We start from the raw sequence: 19,544 nt of genomic DNA, 5'->3' as shown, positions 1-19,544 counted from the left end.
AGTCGGTATCCGCTCTAGCTGCCGGAAATGTGTTCGCTTCTATGGTCCAAAAGGCTCTTTCGCGGTGCGTTTCTGACGACTTCCGGCGGCTCCTCTCGCGGGGATTGGCTGTTGGCGGCGTTGCGGCTAAGCTCGTGTGCGGCGGCGGTGTCGGCAGCGGCTGCGGCGAGAGAGTTTGGCGCGATGGTGAGAAAGGCCTCGGCGGCTCCCCGATCCCCCGGCCTCTGAGGCGATCCCAGCCGTGTACATCTTGTCCCCAGCCCATCCAGCGCGAGAGTGCAGCTCCCCGGCCCGCCAGCTTGTGGCGCGACCTCTCCCCTTCCCGCCGCGGGGCCGCGGGGCCGCTGGGCCTGGCGCTAGGCCCCGGAGCCCGGGTCCGCCCGGGTCCGCCCGGGTCCGCCCAGGTCCGCCCTGCGTTTGCGCGCCCGCGGCCGAGGTCCGGCGAGGCGTGCGGTGCGGAGGATGCGCTTCCTCCCGCGAGCTGCGTGGGGATGCTGCGCTTTTCCCCCAGAGTCTGGCCCGATGTGGGAACAATGGCCGAGGGATGTCTGACAAACCTGCGCCTGAAGCTGACAGATGGGGTGTGCTGCGCCCAGCGTGTGGGCCGGGAGGGGTCGTCTTTGCTTTGTAGCGTGCTTTCTCAGGCATCCCCTTTTGTTTTGCTGGGCTCCGTCCTCAAACAGACATACAACGTTTCTTTCCCCTCTTTTCCGAGACCCCAGAGGCCTGATCTGGCGTTTCTCCCGGCCCTCAATCCTGTTCTTACTCATTCTCTCTGGGACTCAAAGCTGAAAAGAAGATGGGCTCAGCTGAGGGTCCAGGTTCCTTAGAATCGGATCGGGGTGGTAGTGCAGTGAGTGGGTATTTTGTTCGTGTTTTTGTTTTTTTTTTTTTATTTCATTTTTATTTACTATTATTTTTTTTAATTCCGCCAAAAAGAAGGTGATCCACAGGGATTATGAGGAATCGTGGTTCTTCCGCACTTCAACCTCGGTTTTCTGATCGCTGGGGTTAAACGTTAACAGGTTACGCAGCTGTTGTTAACAAGGAACTCTCTGAGGTTGCACCTTTCTGAATTGAGGTGTTTTTAAGTGTTTGACCCAACGTGGTCTCCCAGAGGCGACTGAGCAATCGGAAGGCTGGGTCTCCAGTTCTTTCTTGTTTCGTCATAATTGGCAGTGTGACTTTTGGAAGACTCTGTATCTCTGAGTTTCCCTTCTTTCTCTGCCCTTTATGTCACTCTTTGGTAACGTGTTATAATGGTAAGATTCAAATCTGAGGAAGGGACAGCAGTTAATACCAACGGAGCCTTTCTGGGTGAGCAAATAGCAGTGATAATACCTTCTCAGTCCAAGTGGCTTTAAGAGCTACGAATTTGTAGATAAAGCAAACAATTATTGGTTCAGTCGTCGTATGTACTTCTGCTTTATTAAAGACAAGCTTCAAGGGGTGGGGATTTTTTGTGGGGTTTTTTGGTAGTTTGGCAGAAGCACCTGAAGCTAATGACCTAGTCCTGTGTATTGTAATATTTCTGTAGCAGTAGAAGGATGACTCAGTTCATGTGTAAGAATTTTAAGAGTAGGACCAGATTAACTATTCATTAAAGTGGTTTACATCTGCTTGGTAATCAGAATAAGGATTTTATTAAAGTATATCTGTGTACCTTTTCCTGACTTAGGTTTTGCAACCTTATTTTTCTGTTGTGAGAAGTATATATGTATTTGTTTACGTGTACTTGTATTTTGCATACATATTTGTTTTTTTTAATAAAACCAAACGGCTTTGGAAATAGCTCCAGTAAAAAGAAAGTGACCAAAACTGGTTTGGGAAGCTTTCTGGTCTTAAAATGTTAAAAGCAAAATACTGCCACTTAAAAATAATACCCATTTCAGCTACAGTTTTGTAAATTTAGTCATTTTTTTTCTTCGTTTTTAATCGTTGTCTTTGAGTACTAAGTATTGAAAATAGTGAGCTTTCTCAGAAGTTCACTTTAAGACTAGATGTAAAAAGTAGCGTATTGAATAGCCGTTTGCATATCATTACTTTTTTGAAGTAAATTAGTCCCTTAATTTTCATCAGAATGAGAACAAAATTAAATAGTAGTGACTGATACGACTACTGTGACTCCGTTATTGTGCTAAGGATAGAAAAAGAACATAGATCCACTACTTACAGTCATAAATAGTATTTCTCTTTTTCTCAGCCTACTTCTAAATTTTTATTAAAGCACTTAATAGGGGCACCTGGGTGGCTCAGTAGTTGAATGGCTGCCTTTGACTCAGGTTGTCAAAGTCCCACATCGGGCTCCCCACAGGGAGCCTGCTTCTCCCTCTGCCTATGTCTCTTTCTCTCTGTATGTCTCATGAACGAATAAATTTTTTTTTTTTTAAGGCACTTAATAGGGCTGGAGATAGAAAGTGACCAGTGGAGATAGAAAATCTAAGTGGGTTTATAATCTAGTTGGGAAGAAAGGAAGAAAAAACAGTAGAAGGTAACTCATGCTGAATGCTTAGAGGCAGTAAGTACAACAGTTGCAGAAAGCAGCCCTTAAGGACAGGGAGTCCGAAGAGACCTTACAGAGTTGTTCAGCCATCATCTGACACCACACTTGAACAAAAGCATAAATGTAAGAAGAGCACCCTGATTAATAGTGCATTAATAACCAATGATCATTTGTGTCATGACTAGAGATTTTATATCATACTATGAATTTCTCAAATATGAGTTAGAAACTTAAATTGAAATCCCTTTTCTCCCTGCAGTCTCACACCATTTTGCTGGTACAGCCTACCAAGAGGCCAGAAGGCAGAACTTACGCTGACTATGAATCTGTGAATGAATGCATGGAAGGTGAGTTTAAGCACTAATGAAGAGTTTTTATTTTTGTTTTCTTGATCTTCACTATTAGAATATGTCTCATTTAGGAACTAGGCTTGTTTTTCCTCCAGATTTCTCAAGTTATTAATTTGAGCCAGGAAGGAAGAAGATACTAGGGACCGTATTTGTTGAAAATTGAAACATTGATTATAGGTATTGTCCTTCTGCTGCAAGTATTTTTTTTTAAATCCAGCTCCCGTGATTACAGTGAATGGCCTTCTGAAGCCTCCCTCTGTGGATATTCCGTTATTCATTATGTAAATATCTTACAGTTCTTGTGTATTCTGGTTAGACTCAAACACTATAGAGTTGTTAAGACAGGCTCTAGGGATACCTTCAGAACCTATTAGTCTGCTGATTGAACAAATAAGCATTAAAAGCTTTTGAGGTTTGAGTATACTCCATCAGCGTTAGAAGATAAAAATTAGCTCAGAGAATAAAGGCAAATGGAACCAAATAAGTATCATTTATTGTGTACTTGATAAGCTGACACCACCCTGAAGGGAACTATTAGCCCTTAATGCTGCTTTACTCAGTAAACCATTAGATGAGAGCGCATAGATTGGATCATCACAAATTGGATTCATCCTTACATTTAATCATTATATCGAGTAAACCAGTTGTGCACATTCTGCACCCTTTTTAGCAAATTGTCCGTTCTTCTTTCTTTTTTTTTTTTTTTTTTTTTAATTATTTATTTATGATAGAGAGAGAGAGAGAGAGAGGCAGAGACATAGGCAGAGGGAGAAGTAGGCTCCATGCGCCAGGAGCCTGACGTGGGATTCGATCCCGGGTCTCCAGGATCTCGCCCTGGGCCAAAGGCAGGGCTAAACCGCTGCGCCACCCAGGGATTCCGGTTCTTCACTTCTTTCTATAAAGATTTTATAGTCACTGTTTTTGCAATTGGGCATGTCCTTGAATTTGTTGATTATCCAGAGCTAACTGGGTTAGCCTTAAAATCTGTCCTTATAAAGCCAACAATGGGTAGATCTGTGGGGGGAAAAAACTACTGGTAATAATTAGAGACAGCTTCTAGGTAATTGGTACCATGCCTTCCTGATTGTAGATTCTCTTAATTTTCAAAGAAGAGCAGCTCTTGTCCTTCCCTCATTTTAGGACCTTTCCTTTGCTGACCATTCAGGTAGACTCTGTGCACGTTCTGCCTTAGCACATTATTGTCTTACCTGTATTATGTTTGGTCTTTAATTTCACAATACTCTGCCAACCTTTGCTATTTTAATGAATCCTAACTTTCTCTTTTTCATTAATACACTTTATTTCTAGAGCAGCTCAAGGTTTACAGAAAAACTGAACAGAAAATACAGGGTTCCTAACGTACTCCCTTTCCTCACCTCCACAGTGTCTCCCATTAATAACACCTTAACAAAAATAATAATAACACTTAACGTTGATGTGGTACGTTTGTTGCAGTTGATGAAACCAGTATTTTTTTTTTTTTAAGGATTATTTATTTGTGAGAGAGAGAGTGCCCATGCAAACAAGCGGGGAGAGGGGGAGAGGGGCAGAGGGAGAAGCAGACACCCTGCTAAGCAGGGAACCCAGCTTGGGCTTGATCCCAGTACCCTAAGATCATGACCTGAGCCGCCGAAGGCAGATGCTTAACCAACTGAGCCACCCAGGTGCCCTGGTAAACCCAATATTGCTACATTATTATTACTAACTAAAGTCTACTGTTAACTAAAATCTGTTATTAACTAAAGCTTATATTGGGCCCTTCATGTTGTACAGTTCTGTGGATTTTACTAGATGCATAACATATATTCATCGTTACAGTATCATACAGAATAATTTTCACTTACCTAAAAATCCCTGTGCTGCACTTGTTCATTCATCCCTACTTCACCTTCTGCTGTCCTGGCAACTGTTGGTCTCCTTGCCACCTCCATAGGTTTGCCTTTTTCAGAATGTCAGAGTTGGACGGTCTTGTTTCATTTAGCAATATGCATTTAAGGTTCTTCCATGTCTTTTTAAATTAAGTTTTTTAGGATAGTTGTAGGCTTACAGGAAAATTGGTTCAAAGTACAGAGAATTCCATCACACCCCTTCTTCCCTACTCCCTCTTTTCAGTTTCTCTTACTTATATTCTATATTAGTGTGATACATTAGTTACAACTATAGAGCCAATACTGATACATTATTGATTAAAGGCCATAGTTTATTTTAGTGTTCAGTCTTTGTTTTGGACATCTTACGGGTTTTGATTTATTTATAATACTGACAAGTATCTACCATTTACTGCCCTGAAAAATCTCTGGTGCTTTACCTGTTCCTCCCCCCAAATCTCTGGCAACCACTGGTCTTTTAAATGCCTCCATAGTGTCAACCTTTTCCAAAATGTCCTGTAGTTGAAATTATGTAGTATATAGCTTTTTCAGGTTGGCTCTTTCACAAAACAGTGGTTTTTTGTTTTTGTTTTTTAAGATCTTAATTTATGTATTAGAAGGGGCACAAGCAGGGGGAGGGGCAGAGAGAGAGAGAGAGAGCAGCAGATTCCCCACTGAGTGGGGATCTCAGAGTCCTAAGATGGAGATTTGAGCTGAAGTCATATGCTTAACCAATTGAACCATGCAGATGTCCCAAAAGAGTGTCCTTTTAAGGTTCTTCCATATCTTCATGGCCTGGTAGCTAGCTCATTTCTTTTTATTTCTGAGTAATCCATCATTTGGATATACCACAGTTTGGTTATCCATTTACCCACCAAAGGACATCATAATTGCTTTCTCGTATTGGCAGTTACAATAAAACTGCTACAAACATTCATGTGCGCCTAAGTTTTCAACCCCTTTAGGTAAATGCTGAGGAATGTGATCATTGCATCATATGGTAAGATTGTGTTTAGCTTTGTAAAAAGCTGACACACTGTCTTCAGATGTGGCTGTGCCATTCTGTGTTCTCACCAGCAATGAATGAGAATTCCTATTGCTCCACATTCTTCTCCACATTTGGTGCTGTCAGTGTTCTGGATTTCTGTGATTCTGATAGGTATATAGTGATAACTCATTTTAATTTGTAGTTTTCTAATGATATGTTGTGTATCTTTTTATAATAGTTATTTGCCATTTGTATATTTTCTTTGGTAAGGTGTCCAGAACCCTAACCCACTTTTTAGATGAGGTGTTTATTTTTTTTATTGTTGAGTTTTATAAGTTCTTTGTATGTTTTGGATACTAATTCTTTATCAGATAATATGTTTTGCAGAGATTTCCTCCTAGTCTGTGTCTTGTCTTTTCACTTTCTCGATAGTGTCCTTGAAGCACCAAAGGTTTAAATTTTGATGAACTCTGGGATCCCTGGGTGGCACAGCGGTTTAGCGCCTGCTTTTGGCCCAGGGCGCGATCCTGGAGACCCGGGATCGAATCCCATGTCGGGCTCCCGGTGCATGGAGCCTGCTTCTCCCTCTGCCTGTGTCTCTGCCTGCCTCTCTCTCTCTCTCTCTCTCTCTCTCTCTCTCTCTCTCTCTCTCTCTGTGTGTGTGTGACTATCATAAATAAATAAAAAAAATTTATAAATTTTGATGAACTCCAATTTATATGTTTTTTTTCTAATGTTCATAGTTTTGGTGCCATATCTGAGAAGCCACTGCCTTGTTCAGTCAGGAAAATTTGTGCTTGTGTTTTCTTCCAAATGTGTTATAGTTGGGCTCTTACATTTAGGTCTCTGGGCCATTTTGATTATTTATATATAATGTGAAGTGTGGACCCAACTTTATTCTTTTGGCACCATTTGTTGAAAAGACTATTCTTTCTTCATCGAGTTATCTTTGTATTGGGACGCCTGAGTAGTTCAGTGGTTGGGCATCTGCCTTTGGCTCGTGTGATCCCAGAGTTCGGGATCGAGTCCCACATCGGGCTCCCTGCATGGAGCCTGCTTCTCCGTCCACCTATGTCTCTGCCTCTCTCTCTCTCTCTCTCTCTGTCTCTCTCATGAATAAATAAATAAAATCTTTAAAAAAAATTTATTTATTTATAAGGGAGAAGCAGGTCCCCACAAGGAGCCTAATGTGGGACTTGATTCCGGAACTCCAGGATCACACCCTGAGCCAAAGGCAGATGCTCAACTGCTGAGCCACCCAGGTGTTCCCTAAATTAAATTTATTCTTAAGAATTTTATTTTTTGATGCTATTGTAAATGGAGCCATTTTCTTAATTTCATCTTCAGATAGTTCATTATTGGAGCTTAGAAATAGAGTTGAATTTTGTATATGAACTTACATCCTTCAGTTGTTTGTCCTAATGGTTTTGTGTGTGTGTGTGTGTGTGTGTGTGTGTGTGTGGTTTCCTTAGGATGTTCTGTGTATAAGATTGTGTCCTCTGTGAAGAGAGATAGTTGCACTTCCTTTTTTCCCCTGATCTGAATGCCTTTTGTTTCTTTTTCTTGTCAAATTACCTGGCCAGAACCTCTAGTACAATGATGTTGACTATAAATAACAAGAGTAGATATTCTGGTGTGCTTCCTAATCTCAGTGGGAAAGTTTCCAGTCTTTCACCATTAAGTATGATTGTAGCAATGGGTCAGTGCCTTTTTAAGATAAATGGTGAATTTATTTTTCTGATTATTTCCTTTCCACTTTTACCTTTCTCTTTGATAACTCATGAGTGATACTCTTTGATCACAGTGTGGGGAAAGTACCAGTCAAAAACCCTAACTCAGCTTTTCATAGATCTGTAGTTGAATATTACTTTCTATTGGGAAATTTATAAAATCAATTTAGAGGTACATAAAGGACCTGAGCGTAAAGGATAGGACATGTTTTCCCAGATGACATTTATTTGTTCATTCATCGTAAGAGTATTAAAAACACTTGATAGTGAGAATGGACAGAAAAGGTTATGTTTCCATTTTGTGGGAACAAGAGAAGATATGTCACTGAATAAAAAATAATATGCTCCTTAGATAATAAGGTTAAGAATGTGTGCTTGCTATCAATGATTTTGTTCATTTTATGTCTTTTTATGACTTGTGTTTGAGTACTTCTGTGCTCTTACATGTGCTAATGCTTTTATATGCATCATTTCATATAATCTTCCCCATAGCTCCATGGAGAATATTGTCCTTACCATTTGACAGGTAGGATTCTGGGGGTGGAGTCGTTAGTAAAGGACAGAGCTAGAATTCAACTCTCTGAATCCAGAGTCCAGCCTCTTGAGTAAAATACTCTTATGATAATCTCTTCCTCAGTGCCAGTTTTGTTTTTGTTCATTTGTTTTTGCATTGTATCAAAATTTGAAAGCAGAATGGAAAAGCCTCTTTGTCATCCATCTTTCCCAAGTGTGGTGTTTTTCTTTATTTACAGAGGCTTTAGGAATATTTGTTTATTGAAAAACCTGGGGGCTCCTGGGTTGTTCAGTTGGTTAAGCATCTGCCTTTGGCTTAGGCCATGATCCTTGGGTCCTGGGATCCAGCTCCACTTCAGGTTCCCTGCTCAGTAGGAAATCTGCTTCTCCCTCTGCTCCTCCCCCCCACTCATGCTCTCCCCTCTTGCTCTTCTTTCTCTCTCAAATCAATAAATAAAATCTTTAAAAGGGGACGCCTAGGTGGCTCAGTGGTTTAGTGCCTGCCTTTGGCCCAAGGTGTGATCCTGGAGTCCCAGGATTGAGTCCCACATCAGGCTCCCTGTCTCTGCCTCTCTCTCTCTGTCTCTCATGAATAAATAAATAAATAAAATCTTTAAATAAGTAAATCTTTTTAAAAAATGTTTAAAAGAAAAGGGAAAACCTGGTAAGACCTACAGCGTCATCACTTGTTTGAATTCTCATGTGACAGGCCTTTAAAGTTCTTTTAGACCTAATGACTTGAAGTAATCATTTTATTCTATTTTAAAGGCATAAAATACTTAACATTCTGGCAAATACATAAAATTAAAAGATAATTTACTAGTGACAAATACTAAAACAAAAGTGACCAACTTGTTATTTTCCCAGCCTGACTTTTAAAAATAAAATGGGATCCCTGGGTGGCGCAGCGGTTTGGCGCCTGCCTTTGGCCTAGGGCGCGATCCTGGAGACCCGGGATCGAGTCCCACATCGGGCTCCCGGTGCATGGAGCCTGCTTCTCCCTCTGCCTGTGTCTCTGCCCCTCTCTCTTTCTCTCTCTGTGACTATCATTAAAAAAAAAAAAAAAAAAACTAAATCCATTTAAATAAATAAATAAAAATAAAATGTGAGGGTGCTTGGCTGGCTCAGTCAGTGGAGTATGCAACTCTTGATCGCAGGGTTGTAGGCTCAAGCCCCACATTAGGTGAAGAGATTACTTAAAAATAAAATCCTGGGCAGCCTGGCTGGCTCAGTGGTTTAGCGCTGCCTTCAGCCCCAGGTGTGATCCTGGAGACCGAGGATCAAGTCCCACATCGGGCTCCCTGCATGGAGCCTGCTTCTCCCTCTGCCTTGTGTCTCTGTGTCTCATGAATAAATATAATTTTTAAAATAAAAAAAAAAATCCTTTAAAAAATAAAAATGAAATATTATGGCATTGTTTTTTTTTTTTTTAATTTTTATTTATTTATGATAGTCACACACAGAGAGAGAGAGAGAGAGGCAGAGACACAGGCAGAGGGAGAAGCAGGCTCCATGCACCGGGAGCCCGACATGGGATTCGATCCCGGGTCTCCAGGATCGCGCCCCGGGCCAAAGACAGGCGCCAAACCGCTGCGCCACCCAGGGATCCCTAAGGCATTGTTTTATATATATATGTGTGTGTGTGTGTGTGTGTATAGTGTTATGTATGTGCTATTCATGTCTGAAGTTTATATAGTTTGTAAGATCTTGATTTTTCTCCTTAGGCGTTTGTAAAATGTATGAAGAACATCTGAAGAGAATGAATCCCAACAGCCCCTCTATCACATATGATATCAGCCAGTTGTTTGATTTTATTGACGATCTGGCCGACCTCAGCTGCCTTGTGTAAGTATTAGCCACCGTCTCTCTTAAGGTGTATGTTTCTGTTCTTTATCCAGCTGTTGGAGGTGATTTGTGGTATTGCAAGTGTACTCTGTACCTGACCCTGATCTTTGCAGTTTGGCTGCTGTGCAGTAATATTTCATCTACATATGGCTCAAGTTAATTTGGCAACATAAAGCCAAAGGCACAGGAAAAGCTTAAGAATTTTGCTAATTGTTGACAGTATGCAGAGAAAATGCTAAGAAGTTCAAAGTCCTGATTCTTGGTCTTTTTAAACCAAATAGTCTTAGGTGTTGTTTTGTTGTTCTGTTTTAGGTTTTTTCCCCTCAAAGTCATTGTCAATTTTTTTGTTTTTTAAGATTTTATTTATTTATTCATGAGAGACACGGCGGGGGGCGGGGAGGGGGTGGCAGAGACACAGGCAGAAGGAGAAGCAGGCCCCATGCAGGGAGCCCAATGTGGGACTCAATCCCGGGGTCTCCAGGATCACACCCTGAGCGGAAGGCAGTGCTACACCCAGGCTGCCCCATCATTGTCGTTTTAAAGCAGTTGGCTTTGGATTAAAACTAAGATGATTCTGGGATCCCTGGGTGGCTCAGCGGTTTGGCCCCTGCCTTTGGCCCAGGGTGCGATCCTGGATTCCCGGGATCGAGTCCTGTGTCAGGCTCCTGGCATGGAGCCTGCTTCTCCTTCCTCCTGTGTCTCTGCCTCTCCTCTCTCTTTCTATCTATCATGAATAAATAAATAAATAAATCTTTAAAAAAAAAAAAAACTGAGATGATTCTGTTTTCATGATAAAGGAAGGTGAGAATACCTTATAATGTGTCATCAGGTGCTTGAATATTACATGCCAGATACTGTCCTAGAAGTAAATATGTTTTTGAAAAATATATAATGTCCAACTCAGGCATTTTCTCTGCTTCCTGGATTATGACTGGGATCAGGTCAGGACTTGGGATCCCACCAAAGATTCCTGTTGAAAACTTATATTTCCTTGGAATATTTGAGTTCTATTTTGATAATGTAAAACATTCCAGTGATTCAGATCTGGTCTTTAATGAAATGTGTTAATAAGAAAATTGTTTTGTTTTGTTTTTTTATTTTTAAAAAAAAGTTTTTTTGTTTTGTTTTTAAAGATTTTATTTATTTGAGAGAACCTGATTGGTGAGAGACGGATAGGAGAGGGTCAAGCAGACACTCTGCTAAGTGTAGAGCCTGACGCAGAACTTGATCCCAGGACCCTGAGATCATGACCTGGACTGTCCGGGCACCCCAATATGAAAATTTTATTGGGGCACCTGGTGGCTCAGTCAGATAAGCCTCCGACTCTTGATTTCATCTCAGGGCATGATCTCAGAGTGGGCTCCACACTCAGTGCAGAGTCTGCTTGTCCCTCTCCCTGTGCGTTTTTTCTTTCTTTCAAATAAATGAAATTTTAAGTAAGTCTGTCTGACCCTGATATGGCTCTGAAAATTTTTGGTTTTTAAAAAAATATTTTATTCATTTGAGAGAGAGCGAGCAGACTGAGCAGGGGACACCCCCCCACGCAGGGCTTGATCCCAGGACCCCAAGACCATGACCTCAGTCAAAGGCAGATGCTTAACCATCTGAGCCACCCAGGCACCCCAGTTCTTTTTTAAGTTCTTCTCCAACGTTGACGTAAATATTATAGTCTACCATATCTGAAGCAGACTAGACTAACCCTTATTTAATTAAGCATGAATAACAAATATTCAAAGGAAATTATTTGACCTTTTTGAATATTTCTCATTATAACAAAAGGACATTTAAAAATTTTTTAAATCATTTATTTTGGTTAAGCGTTTTGTAAAAGTAGAAAGTTTATGCATTTTTAATAAACCAGATTCTGCCCTTACTATTCAGGGGAAGAATACGATAATGGTATAAAACGTTCCTCCTTTGGAATTTGTCTGTCATGCCAAAAGTTGGAGCATAGGTTTCTAGCTCAGTAGTGGAGGGAGGACTGGTCCAGGAGTGCTTTAAGCTTCTGCTACTTGCCCAAGTCACTTTAGCTAATAAGTTGCTGTTCTTTGACCTAATAAGTTGCTTGTTTTTTGATTTCCTCCTTTTTTAAAAAGAGTGGGGGTAATAGTATCTACTCTCAGGGTTGTAATAAGGATTGAGTGAGTGTATTTAGGTAAGTACTTAAAGTAATACCTAGCAGTTGGTAACTTAATCATTAGTATTATCATTTGTGTATCATTTCTTTGCTGGGAAGTTAAATGAAACTTCTGGTTCAGATAAATAACTGATAAATTAGATATTTTGTTTTTCTAAAATATCCCTAAGTTTGGTTGTTGATTTTGGGGGGTTTTGGTGTTTTTGTTTTTTAATTTTTTTAGTCTAAGTCCATCTTTGTCTCTCTGGGGTGCCATGTAGTGTTTCGACCACATGGTGCGCATGGCTTTGAAACACTGATATAGTTTGTATTTGTGCAATCTCTACTTATTGTCTGCTTTTTTTTATACTCTAGCCTTAGTTTTTTACCTCAAAAAATGATTTTATTAACCAACCAGATTTCAGTGGTAGATCACCTGAAATGTTTGTACTATTTGAGTCTTCTAAAGATACGAGTGGTTGGTTATTCAGTGATACCTTGGCCTCAGAACCCCTGGAGTCCCTATGGAGTCTCATTGTTAATGCTGCTGGTTGTTTCTCTTGACCCTCCTCTTCTGATTAGAGCCATTTTGAAGCTTGTTACATCTTCTAATAATTCTCTACCAGCCTCTAACATGATTTACTTTAAAAAGCAAATTCTGGGGCACTTGGGTGGCTCAGTTGTTTAAGTGTCTGCCTTCCGTCCATGTCACGATCTCAGGTCCTGGCATCCAATCCCACATCAGTCTCCCTGCTCAGTGGGGAGTCTGCTTCTCTCTCCCTCTCTGCCCCTACCCGTGCTTTTGTGCACACACACGTGCTCCCTCTCTCAAATAAACTTAAAAAAAAACAAAAAACAAATCCTGAAATATAGGTTAAAAGACTTCCTTAATACTTTACAGGGAAGAAATCTTTGTGGTAGTAACATGTTTTTTAAAGATTTTTAGTTAATTTCTAGGGGATCCCTGGGTGGCGCAGCGGTTTAGTGCCTGCCTTTGGCCCAGGGTGCGATCCTGGAGACCCGGGATCGAATCCCATATCGGGCTCCCGGTGCATGGAGCCTGCTTCTCCCTCTGCCTGTGTCTCTGCCTCTCTCTTTCTCTCTCTGACTATCATAAATAAATAAAAATTAAAAAAATTAAAAAAAAAGATTTTTAGTTAATTCTAAATAAATTCAGCAAACTCAAGTTTGTACCATTATTTGGTTTTTGTTTTTTAATTTTTTTAATTACTAAAGAAACAGTAAAAGTTGTAACTAGGTAGGAGAGAGAACACACGTTTTCTGGTCATACTCTGTCAAAAAGTAGATATGTAACACATTGAGCATTTAACTTAAGATTTCTAGACATTGGTTTCTTTTTCTGCTGTAAGCTCATACTTGGTGGTCTAAAGTTCCTGTCGCTTAAAATCCAACAGTAATGTAAGCAGATCTTTTATCTATTTATTTATTTTTTTAAAGATTTTATTTGAGAGAGAAAGAGATAGCAACAGATGCAGGCTCCCCACTGAGCAGCAAGCCCTGTGTGATGCTCAATCCGAGGACCCTGGGATCACAACCTGAGCCGAAGGCAGATGCCTTACTGATGGAGCCACCCAGACACCCCAGATCTTTTGTTTTTATTAAGTTCATGTACAAACATGCACACCTGTGCCATCATTAAGCAGTTATAATTTAGAGTTTTAAAAACACAACAGTAATTGACCCTTATAACTTTGCTTTTACCTTTCTGTTCCTCAGTTACCGAGCTGATACCCAGACATACCAGCCATATAACAAAGACTGGATTAAAGAGAAGATCTACGTTCTCCTTCGTCGGCAGGCCCAACAGGCTGGGAAATAGTGGAGTTGGAAGCAGCAGGGGGATGGGGGTGGGCTTGGAACACAGGTGTGTACAGCGTGCTGTAGTGGAAGTTTTGTATTATAGTAATCCTGTTTCCATTTTGGTATACTCTAGTCAGGATTGAATGTATTAGATGAAATGTAAGGATCTTGTTCAATCTGAAACCCCCATCGCCCCCTTTCCCTCCCTTTTTTTTTTTACTTAAACATTTTTATGATAATTTAGATGGAAGTTGTTTGTCAGTTAATGTTGGTTCCAGTCCTTCAAACTGTTCATATCTGCTTTATAACATTCATTGTACTAACCCTTCAGGTTGGGGTGGGGGGCTGGTGACAGTTTAGTTATGTCCTCAAGATAAAGTCTTAGTGAAAAAAATGAATAAATGTTCTTTAGTTATATTTTCCCCTTGAGTGATTTTTTTTTTCTTTTTCTTTTCTTTTTTATTTATTTTATTTTTTGGGGGGGGTCTCTGAACATTGAATTTCCTCACAAAGCAGAGTGCCTGGGTAGCTCAGCAGTTGAGCATCTGCCTTTGGATCCCTGGGTCCAGGATCAAGTCCCACATGGGCTCCTTGCAGGGAGCCTGCTTCTCCCTCTGCCTGTGTCTCTGCCTCTGTCTGTCTCTGTGTCCCTCATGAATGAATGGTTGGAATCTAAAAAAAAAAAAAAAGAATTTTCTTACAAAGCATTATCTGTTTCAAAACCAGTAGGCTGCCACACAAAAGAATTTGAAGAAAGCTAATGTATGTGATGAATACATTTCACTGTGGTTTATGTGAAACTAACAAGCTGTTACCTTATTTTTCCAGCCTTTTATAAGTAAGTCTCAATTGTAGCTCCAAGGTATAAGTAAGTCTCAATTGTAGCTCCAAGGTTTGTGCTTGCTATTGATACAAACATTATAGAAGATTTTTCTGGTGACATATCTTGTCTACAGAAGTAGCCAGGTTAGTTTCTTAATTTTGGTCACATACTCTTTCTGGGAGGTTCTTGTGTCCTTCTCATAGCCTTCAGTAGTTGAACACTGTTTACCACTCCAATATGAAAGCTGTAATGTAAGGGTGGATGGAAAGACTGCAGAAAAGGACAAGATAATCTTGCTTTTAATGTAAGGAGTGACATTGTGACTTGAACATACACTGTACTGTACCTCTAGTCATCAAGTATGCAAACATTCAGATACAATTCTGAATATCAAGATTCTGATATTGGGCTTGCGGAGGAAAATAGGATTTTCTAAGTGGAAAACATCTGAGTCTTAGATGTTGGGTGATGAGAGCAAAGAGGAAGGGACCAGTATTATTTTTGTTTGTTTGTTTGTTGGGACCAGTATTTTGGATCATTCTTCATAAGGCTTATGAAAGAATAGGACTGGATCAAGGTGGAAATTCACATTTATGTCCAGCATTACACAGAAAGGAGAGGTAGCCTTTTGTCATTGAGGTGAAGTCTGATAAAATCTTCAGTGATTTGGCCAAACTACAGCCACTGTTCCCTGTTGTTAAAGAGTTGGTGTATTGGGGGATCCCTGGGTGGTGCAGCGGTTTGGCGCCTGCCTTTGGCCCAGGGCGCGATCCTGGAGACCCGGGATCGAGTCCCACATCGGGCTCCCGGTGCATGGAGCCTGCTTCTCCCTCTGCCTATGTCTCTGCCTCTCTCTCTCTCTCACTGTGTGCTTATCATAAATAAATTAAAAAAAAAAAAAAAAAAGAGTTGGTGTATTGATTGGTCTTTCCCCAACCACAAGTAAAACAGGTTTGATTTCTGTTCATACAATGATATTTTACATTGCTACCTACAAGTGAGACCTACCAGACAAACTACAAAATTGATTCTCTTATCCATCTTACTTTATATACCTGAGCATTTTTTTTTTAAGATTTTATTTATTTATTCATGAGAGAGGAGAGACAGGCAAAGGGAGAAGCAGGCTCCATGCAGGGAGCCCAATGTGGGACTTGATCCCGGGTCTCCAGGATCACACCCTGGGCCGAAGGCGGCACAAAACCACTGAGCCACCTGGGCTGCCCCTACCTGAGCATTTCTAAAATATTTGACAGTGCACCTCCTCTCTCAGTATTCACTCAAAGAGGTTACAGGAGTGTAAAGGGGAATTTTAATTGTCTCACTTCACTGGTAGCTTTTGGCTTTAAAATACTTGCAGCACCTCACTAAATGCCTTGGGTGTTGTTCGGACAAGTTATATATCTTACTTCTGTTGTTTTCAGTAGGAAGGCTGGGGTCCTGTTTTCCAGCAACAGACCAGACAGGGTTGGAAAAAGGACAGGGCAGTTCTTAGTATGACATCAGCTTCATAGCAGTTTGGCCCTTTATCAAATTATTTTTACTAATTTTTCAAAGATCAGAATGAAAATTGGCAAAAAAAAAAAAGATAAATCAATGAATTAGTGAAATAAATCAATAAATTTTATTACATTTGTATAGAAACATTTCGAAGAAAGATTATTAATTTGTGTGTTGGTGTAAAGTTCCTAGCATTAATTACCACTTAGGCATGACATTTCCTGCTGAGGAAATATTTACATTTATCTTATTTAATCCTCATAGCAGCCCTTTGTAGGTTGAAAATAATTGTTCCTCTATTAATGGTGAGAAAATAGGTTCAGATTGTTCAAGTCCTTTACCCAGATCACACAGCATAGCCACAAAGATTTTACTAGCTGAAAAAGACATAATCTTAACCTCAGATCTTGAGAGGGGAGTAGGGAGCCCCCACAAAATGAAATAGCTAAATAATGGATCTCTGGCACCTATCGAAGCATTTTAGATTGACACCTGAATAAGTCACATTTGTCACAGTTTAATCAAAAGCATAGGGGATCCCTGGGTGGCTCAGCGGTTTAGCGCCTGCCTTTGGCCTGGGGCGCGATCCTGGAGTCCCAGGATCGAGTCCCAGGTCGGGCTCCTGGCGTGGAGCCTGCTTCTCCCTCCTTCTGTGGCTCTGCCCCTCCCTCTCTCTCTCTGTCTATCATAAATAAATAAATCTTTAAAAAAAGCATACAGGAGGGATGCCTGGGTGGCTCAGCTGTTGAGCATCTGCCTTCAGCTCAGGGTGTGATCCTGGAGTCCTGGGATCGAGTCCCACATCAAGCTCCCTACATGGAGCCTATTTCTCCCTCTGCCTGTGTCTCTGCCTCTCTTTCTGTGTCTTTCGTGAATAAAATCTTAAAAAAAAAAAAAATACAGAATATAAAACAGCTTGCCAGCCAAATTTCTCTTCCATTGGAGTAGTCCTCATGCAGTTCACACAGTTATCCAAGAATTAGTCTGCACACACAAATGATAGCTCAGGTGGAAGAGACAAGACTAGTAAGTGCAAGAGCTATTCTGGCCTAGAAGTCTTATATATAGCAGGAGCCACCATCTCTTATAATAACTTCATAGACATAGCTTCTAGGTCACTGAGCGACATGCCCCAGTTATAAGTCATTGCATTCAGAGAAGCACAAAGTTCTCTCTTCCGTCAGGAATTTGTAGTTTTCACCCACTCTAAGTATAAATTACCAACTAGAGGTCATTTTACTAATCAACAATCTTGTAACATATTCCACCATATTTTTTTTTTCCTTAGGAACAGAGCTAGAAAGTTAACCCAAGGTCAAATTTGTCCACAGAGCAGCAGTTTTGCTAATCCTTCACATATATTTAAGAAGTGTGAGATGACACATCTAGCTTGCTTTCATGAGGGAGGTAACATATGAGCTGGGCCTTGAAAGATGGCTAAACTTGGAAAGTAGGACAATGGGACAGGAGAATTAACAAGGTGGTGCAGCACTGTGATGTTTTGAGGAGCAGCAAGTAAGCCATCACAGCCAGAGTAAAATGAATATTTAGGTGAGTGGGGTGGGGTCAAGGCCAGGAAAGCTAGTAGTAGAATGCCTTGAAAATGAAGCTGCAGAGTTGAACTTCCTAGGCTTTGAATAATCTTTAAAGATTTTTAAGGCAAACTTGTCAAATCTGCATTGGGAGTTTTATTTTTTTAAGATTTTATTTATTCATGAGAGACACAGAGAGCGAGAGAGGCAGAAACAGGCAGAGAGAGCAGCAAACTCCATGCAGGGAGCTCGATGTGGGACTCCATCCCAGGACTCCAGGATTACGCCCTGGGCCGAAGGCAGGTGCTCAACCGTTGAGCCACCCAGGCGTCCCTGCATTGGGAGTTTTAAATTCACTGTTCTGTATAGACTAGATCGGAAAACTGGAGAATTTAATATCCCAGAAGCCAAGTTGAGAATTTTTCAGTGAGACAAGATGAGATGAGGAATTGTAAAAAAAGCTTTGGATTTGGAATTTAGGAAGTTTTTTCACGAGTGTAACACTAAAACAAATCAATTTGGAAGTGAAGAGCACAGGAAGTAGTGAAGAATAGGCATGGAAGGCAAAGTTCACTGGAAACTTTAAAGAAAGAAGTGATAATATGGAATGATGGACAGATTTATTTTTAATAAAGGCAGTTTGTCCTTCAATATAAGTAATGGAAGTAAAGGAAGGATCTAAGATTTTAAAATTTTATTATATATGTAATCATAGGTAGCAAGCATGATATGGAAAGGCTAACCTTGAAATTAATGTAACATTGTATGGCAATTATACTTCAAAAAAAACAGCGAAGCTCCAGGCTACACAAAGGCATGTAAGGGATGAGGTAAGAGATAAGGGGCTGTGAGACTGAAATTGTGAAGACATTTGGGAGAGAAGTTAGAAGAAGCCAGATGATGATCTGAGGGGAATTTCAGCAATAGGAACCCAAGGAGAGGATAATTGCTCAGTGATTCACTTCCTTGCCTCCTTCACTACCTAGTTCCACTTGGAGGCCTGATCTAAGAAAGATATCTTACCTTTGAAGACAGTAGTAGTCCTTTCAGCTACATTTAGAGATCCTATGTCAACTTATCTAACACTAACTTCTTTCTTTTTTACAATTATATGCTTTAACTAGATATTCAGTTTGAGACATACTGTGAAGAGCTTGGCTTAAAAGCCTCTTCTGTGCCCAAGGTAATTTTCTTTATGCTTGCCAAGAGAGTGGGAAGAAGGCTAATGAGGACCGATTATATCACTTTACTGAGACAGGCCCTATGTCTTTGTCAACAGATGTTTAAATTTAAGGTCTTTGGACTGTAAGAAAAATAGGATAGATCAGGGTTTTTTCCCTGGAAGCCTGAGGGTGGATGTGTTGCCATGGCAATGCTGACTCTAACTCACTTCCTGGCATTTGTGATAGGTTACTTACTCTGTTCCAGGACCTCCCAGACTTGCCAATTATACTGCCCCTCTAGCCTTTGAGAAAAAAAAAAAGAGTATTTTTGAGTCTTTTAGTACCTGCTCCAAGGTGAACAATTTAAGGAGCATCTAAAAATGCTGGGCCCCTTCTCCCTAGTGGCCCTGGACATTCCAGAGATTGCTTTGTCCTTGACCCGGATAGTGGGCCCAGAAGCATGTTGGAAACATGGTTACCCACTCCCTTTCCACCTCTTATGTCATTCCAGAAAAGATTACCAGTTATTAAGCAAGTCCCAATAGGAGGCTGCAGTTGTGAGGGCGGGGAGTTAGCCTCATATTCCCTTCAGAAATGGTATGAAAGGATCTGAAGGTACAGGTACTGAAAGGCCACTGAGAAAAATTGCTCATTAGTATGAAGTTCTGATGTAGCTCCTAGGTATCTCTAAAAGTAGGAAGTCCTGATACTCCAGCTTCTCTGTACCAAGTCCTCTCTGGATCTGTTCAAGTAGTTAGATTAAGAAATTATACCTTTCCTTCATGTAAAAGG

At 40.7% G+C, this 19,544-nt stretch overlaps 1 protein-coding gene across 1 annotated transcript; it reads left to right on the top strand.

The window, feature by feature from the left end:
- Window positions 1-12: 12 nt before the first annotated feature.
- ERH (ERH mRNA splicing and mitosis factor) lies at window positions 13-14,156 on the top strand. The gene is made up of 4 exons (XM_038545063.1): window positions 13-186; window positions 2,763-2,850; window positions 9,677-9,797; window positions 13,651-14,156. Exons 1-4 carry the CDS (start codon window positions 28-30, stop codon window positions 13,751-13,753), a joined length of 471 nt encoding a protein of 156 aa, XP_038400991.1. The 5' UTR covers window positions 13-27; the 3' UTR covers window positions 13,754-14,156.
- Window positions 14,157-19,544: the final 5,388 nt, after the last annotated feature.

Source organism: Canis lupus, chromosome 8, assembly GCF_011100685.1.
Source record: "Canis lupus familiaris isolate Mischka breed German Shepherd chromosome 8, alternate assembly UU_Cfam_GSD_1.0, whole genome shotgun sequence".
Lineage (NCBI taxonomy): Eukaryota > Metazoa > Chordata > Mammalia > Carnivora > Canidae > Canis > Canis lupus.
This window is presented reverse-complemented; position numbering and strand designations above follow the sequence as displayed.

Bases quoted from the DNA above. Each gene is read 5' to 3' on its own strand.
- ERH (XM_038545063.1), top strand. From the start codon at position 28: ATGTGTTCGCTTCTATGGTCCAAAAGGCTCTTTCGCGGTGCGTTTCTG. The intron at 2,851-9,676 runs GTGAGTTTAAGC...TTTTCTCCTTAG, and splicing joins TGTGAATGAATGCATGGAAG to GCGTTTGTAAAATGTATGAA. The intron at 9,798-13,650 runs GTAAGTATTAGC...TCTGTTCCTCAG, and splicing joins GCCGACCTCAGCTGCCTTGT to TTACCGAGCTGATACCCAGA.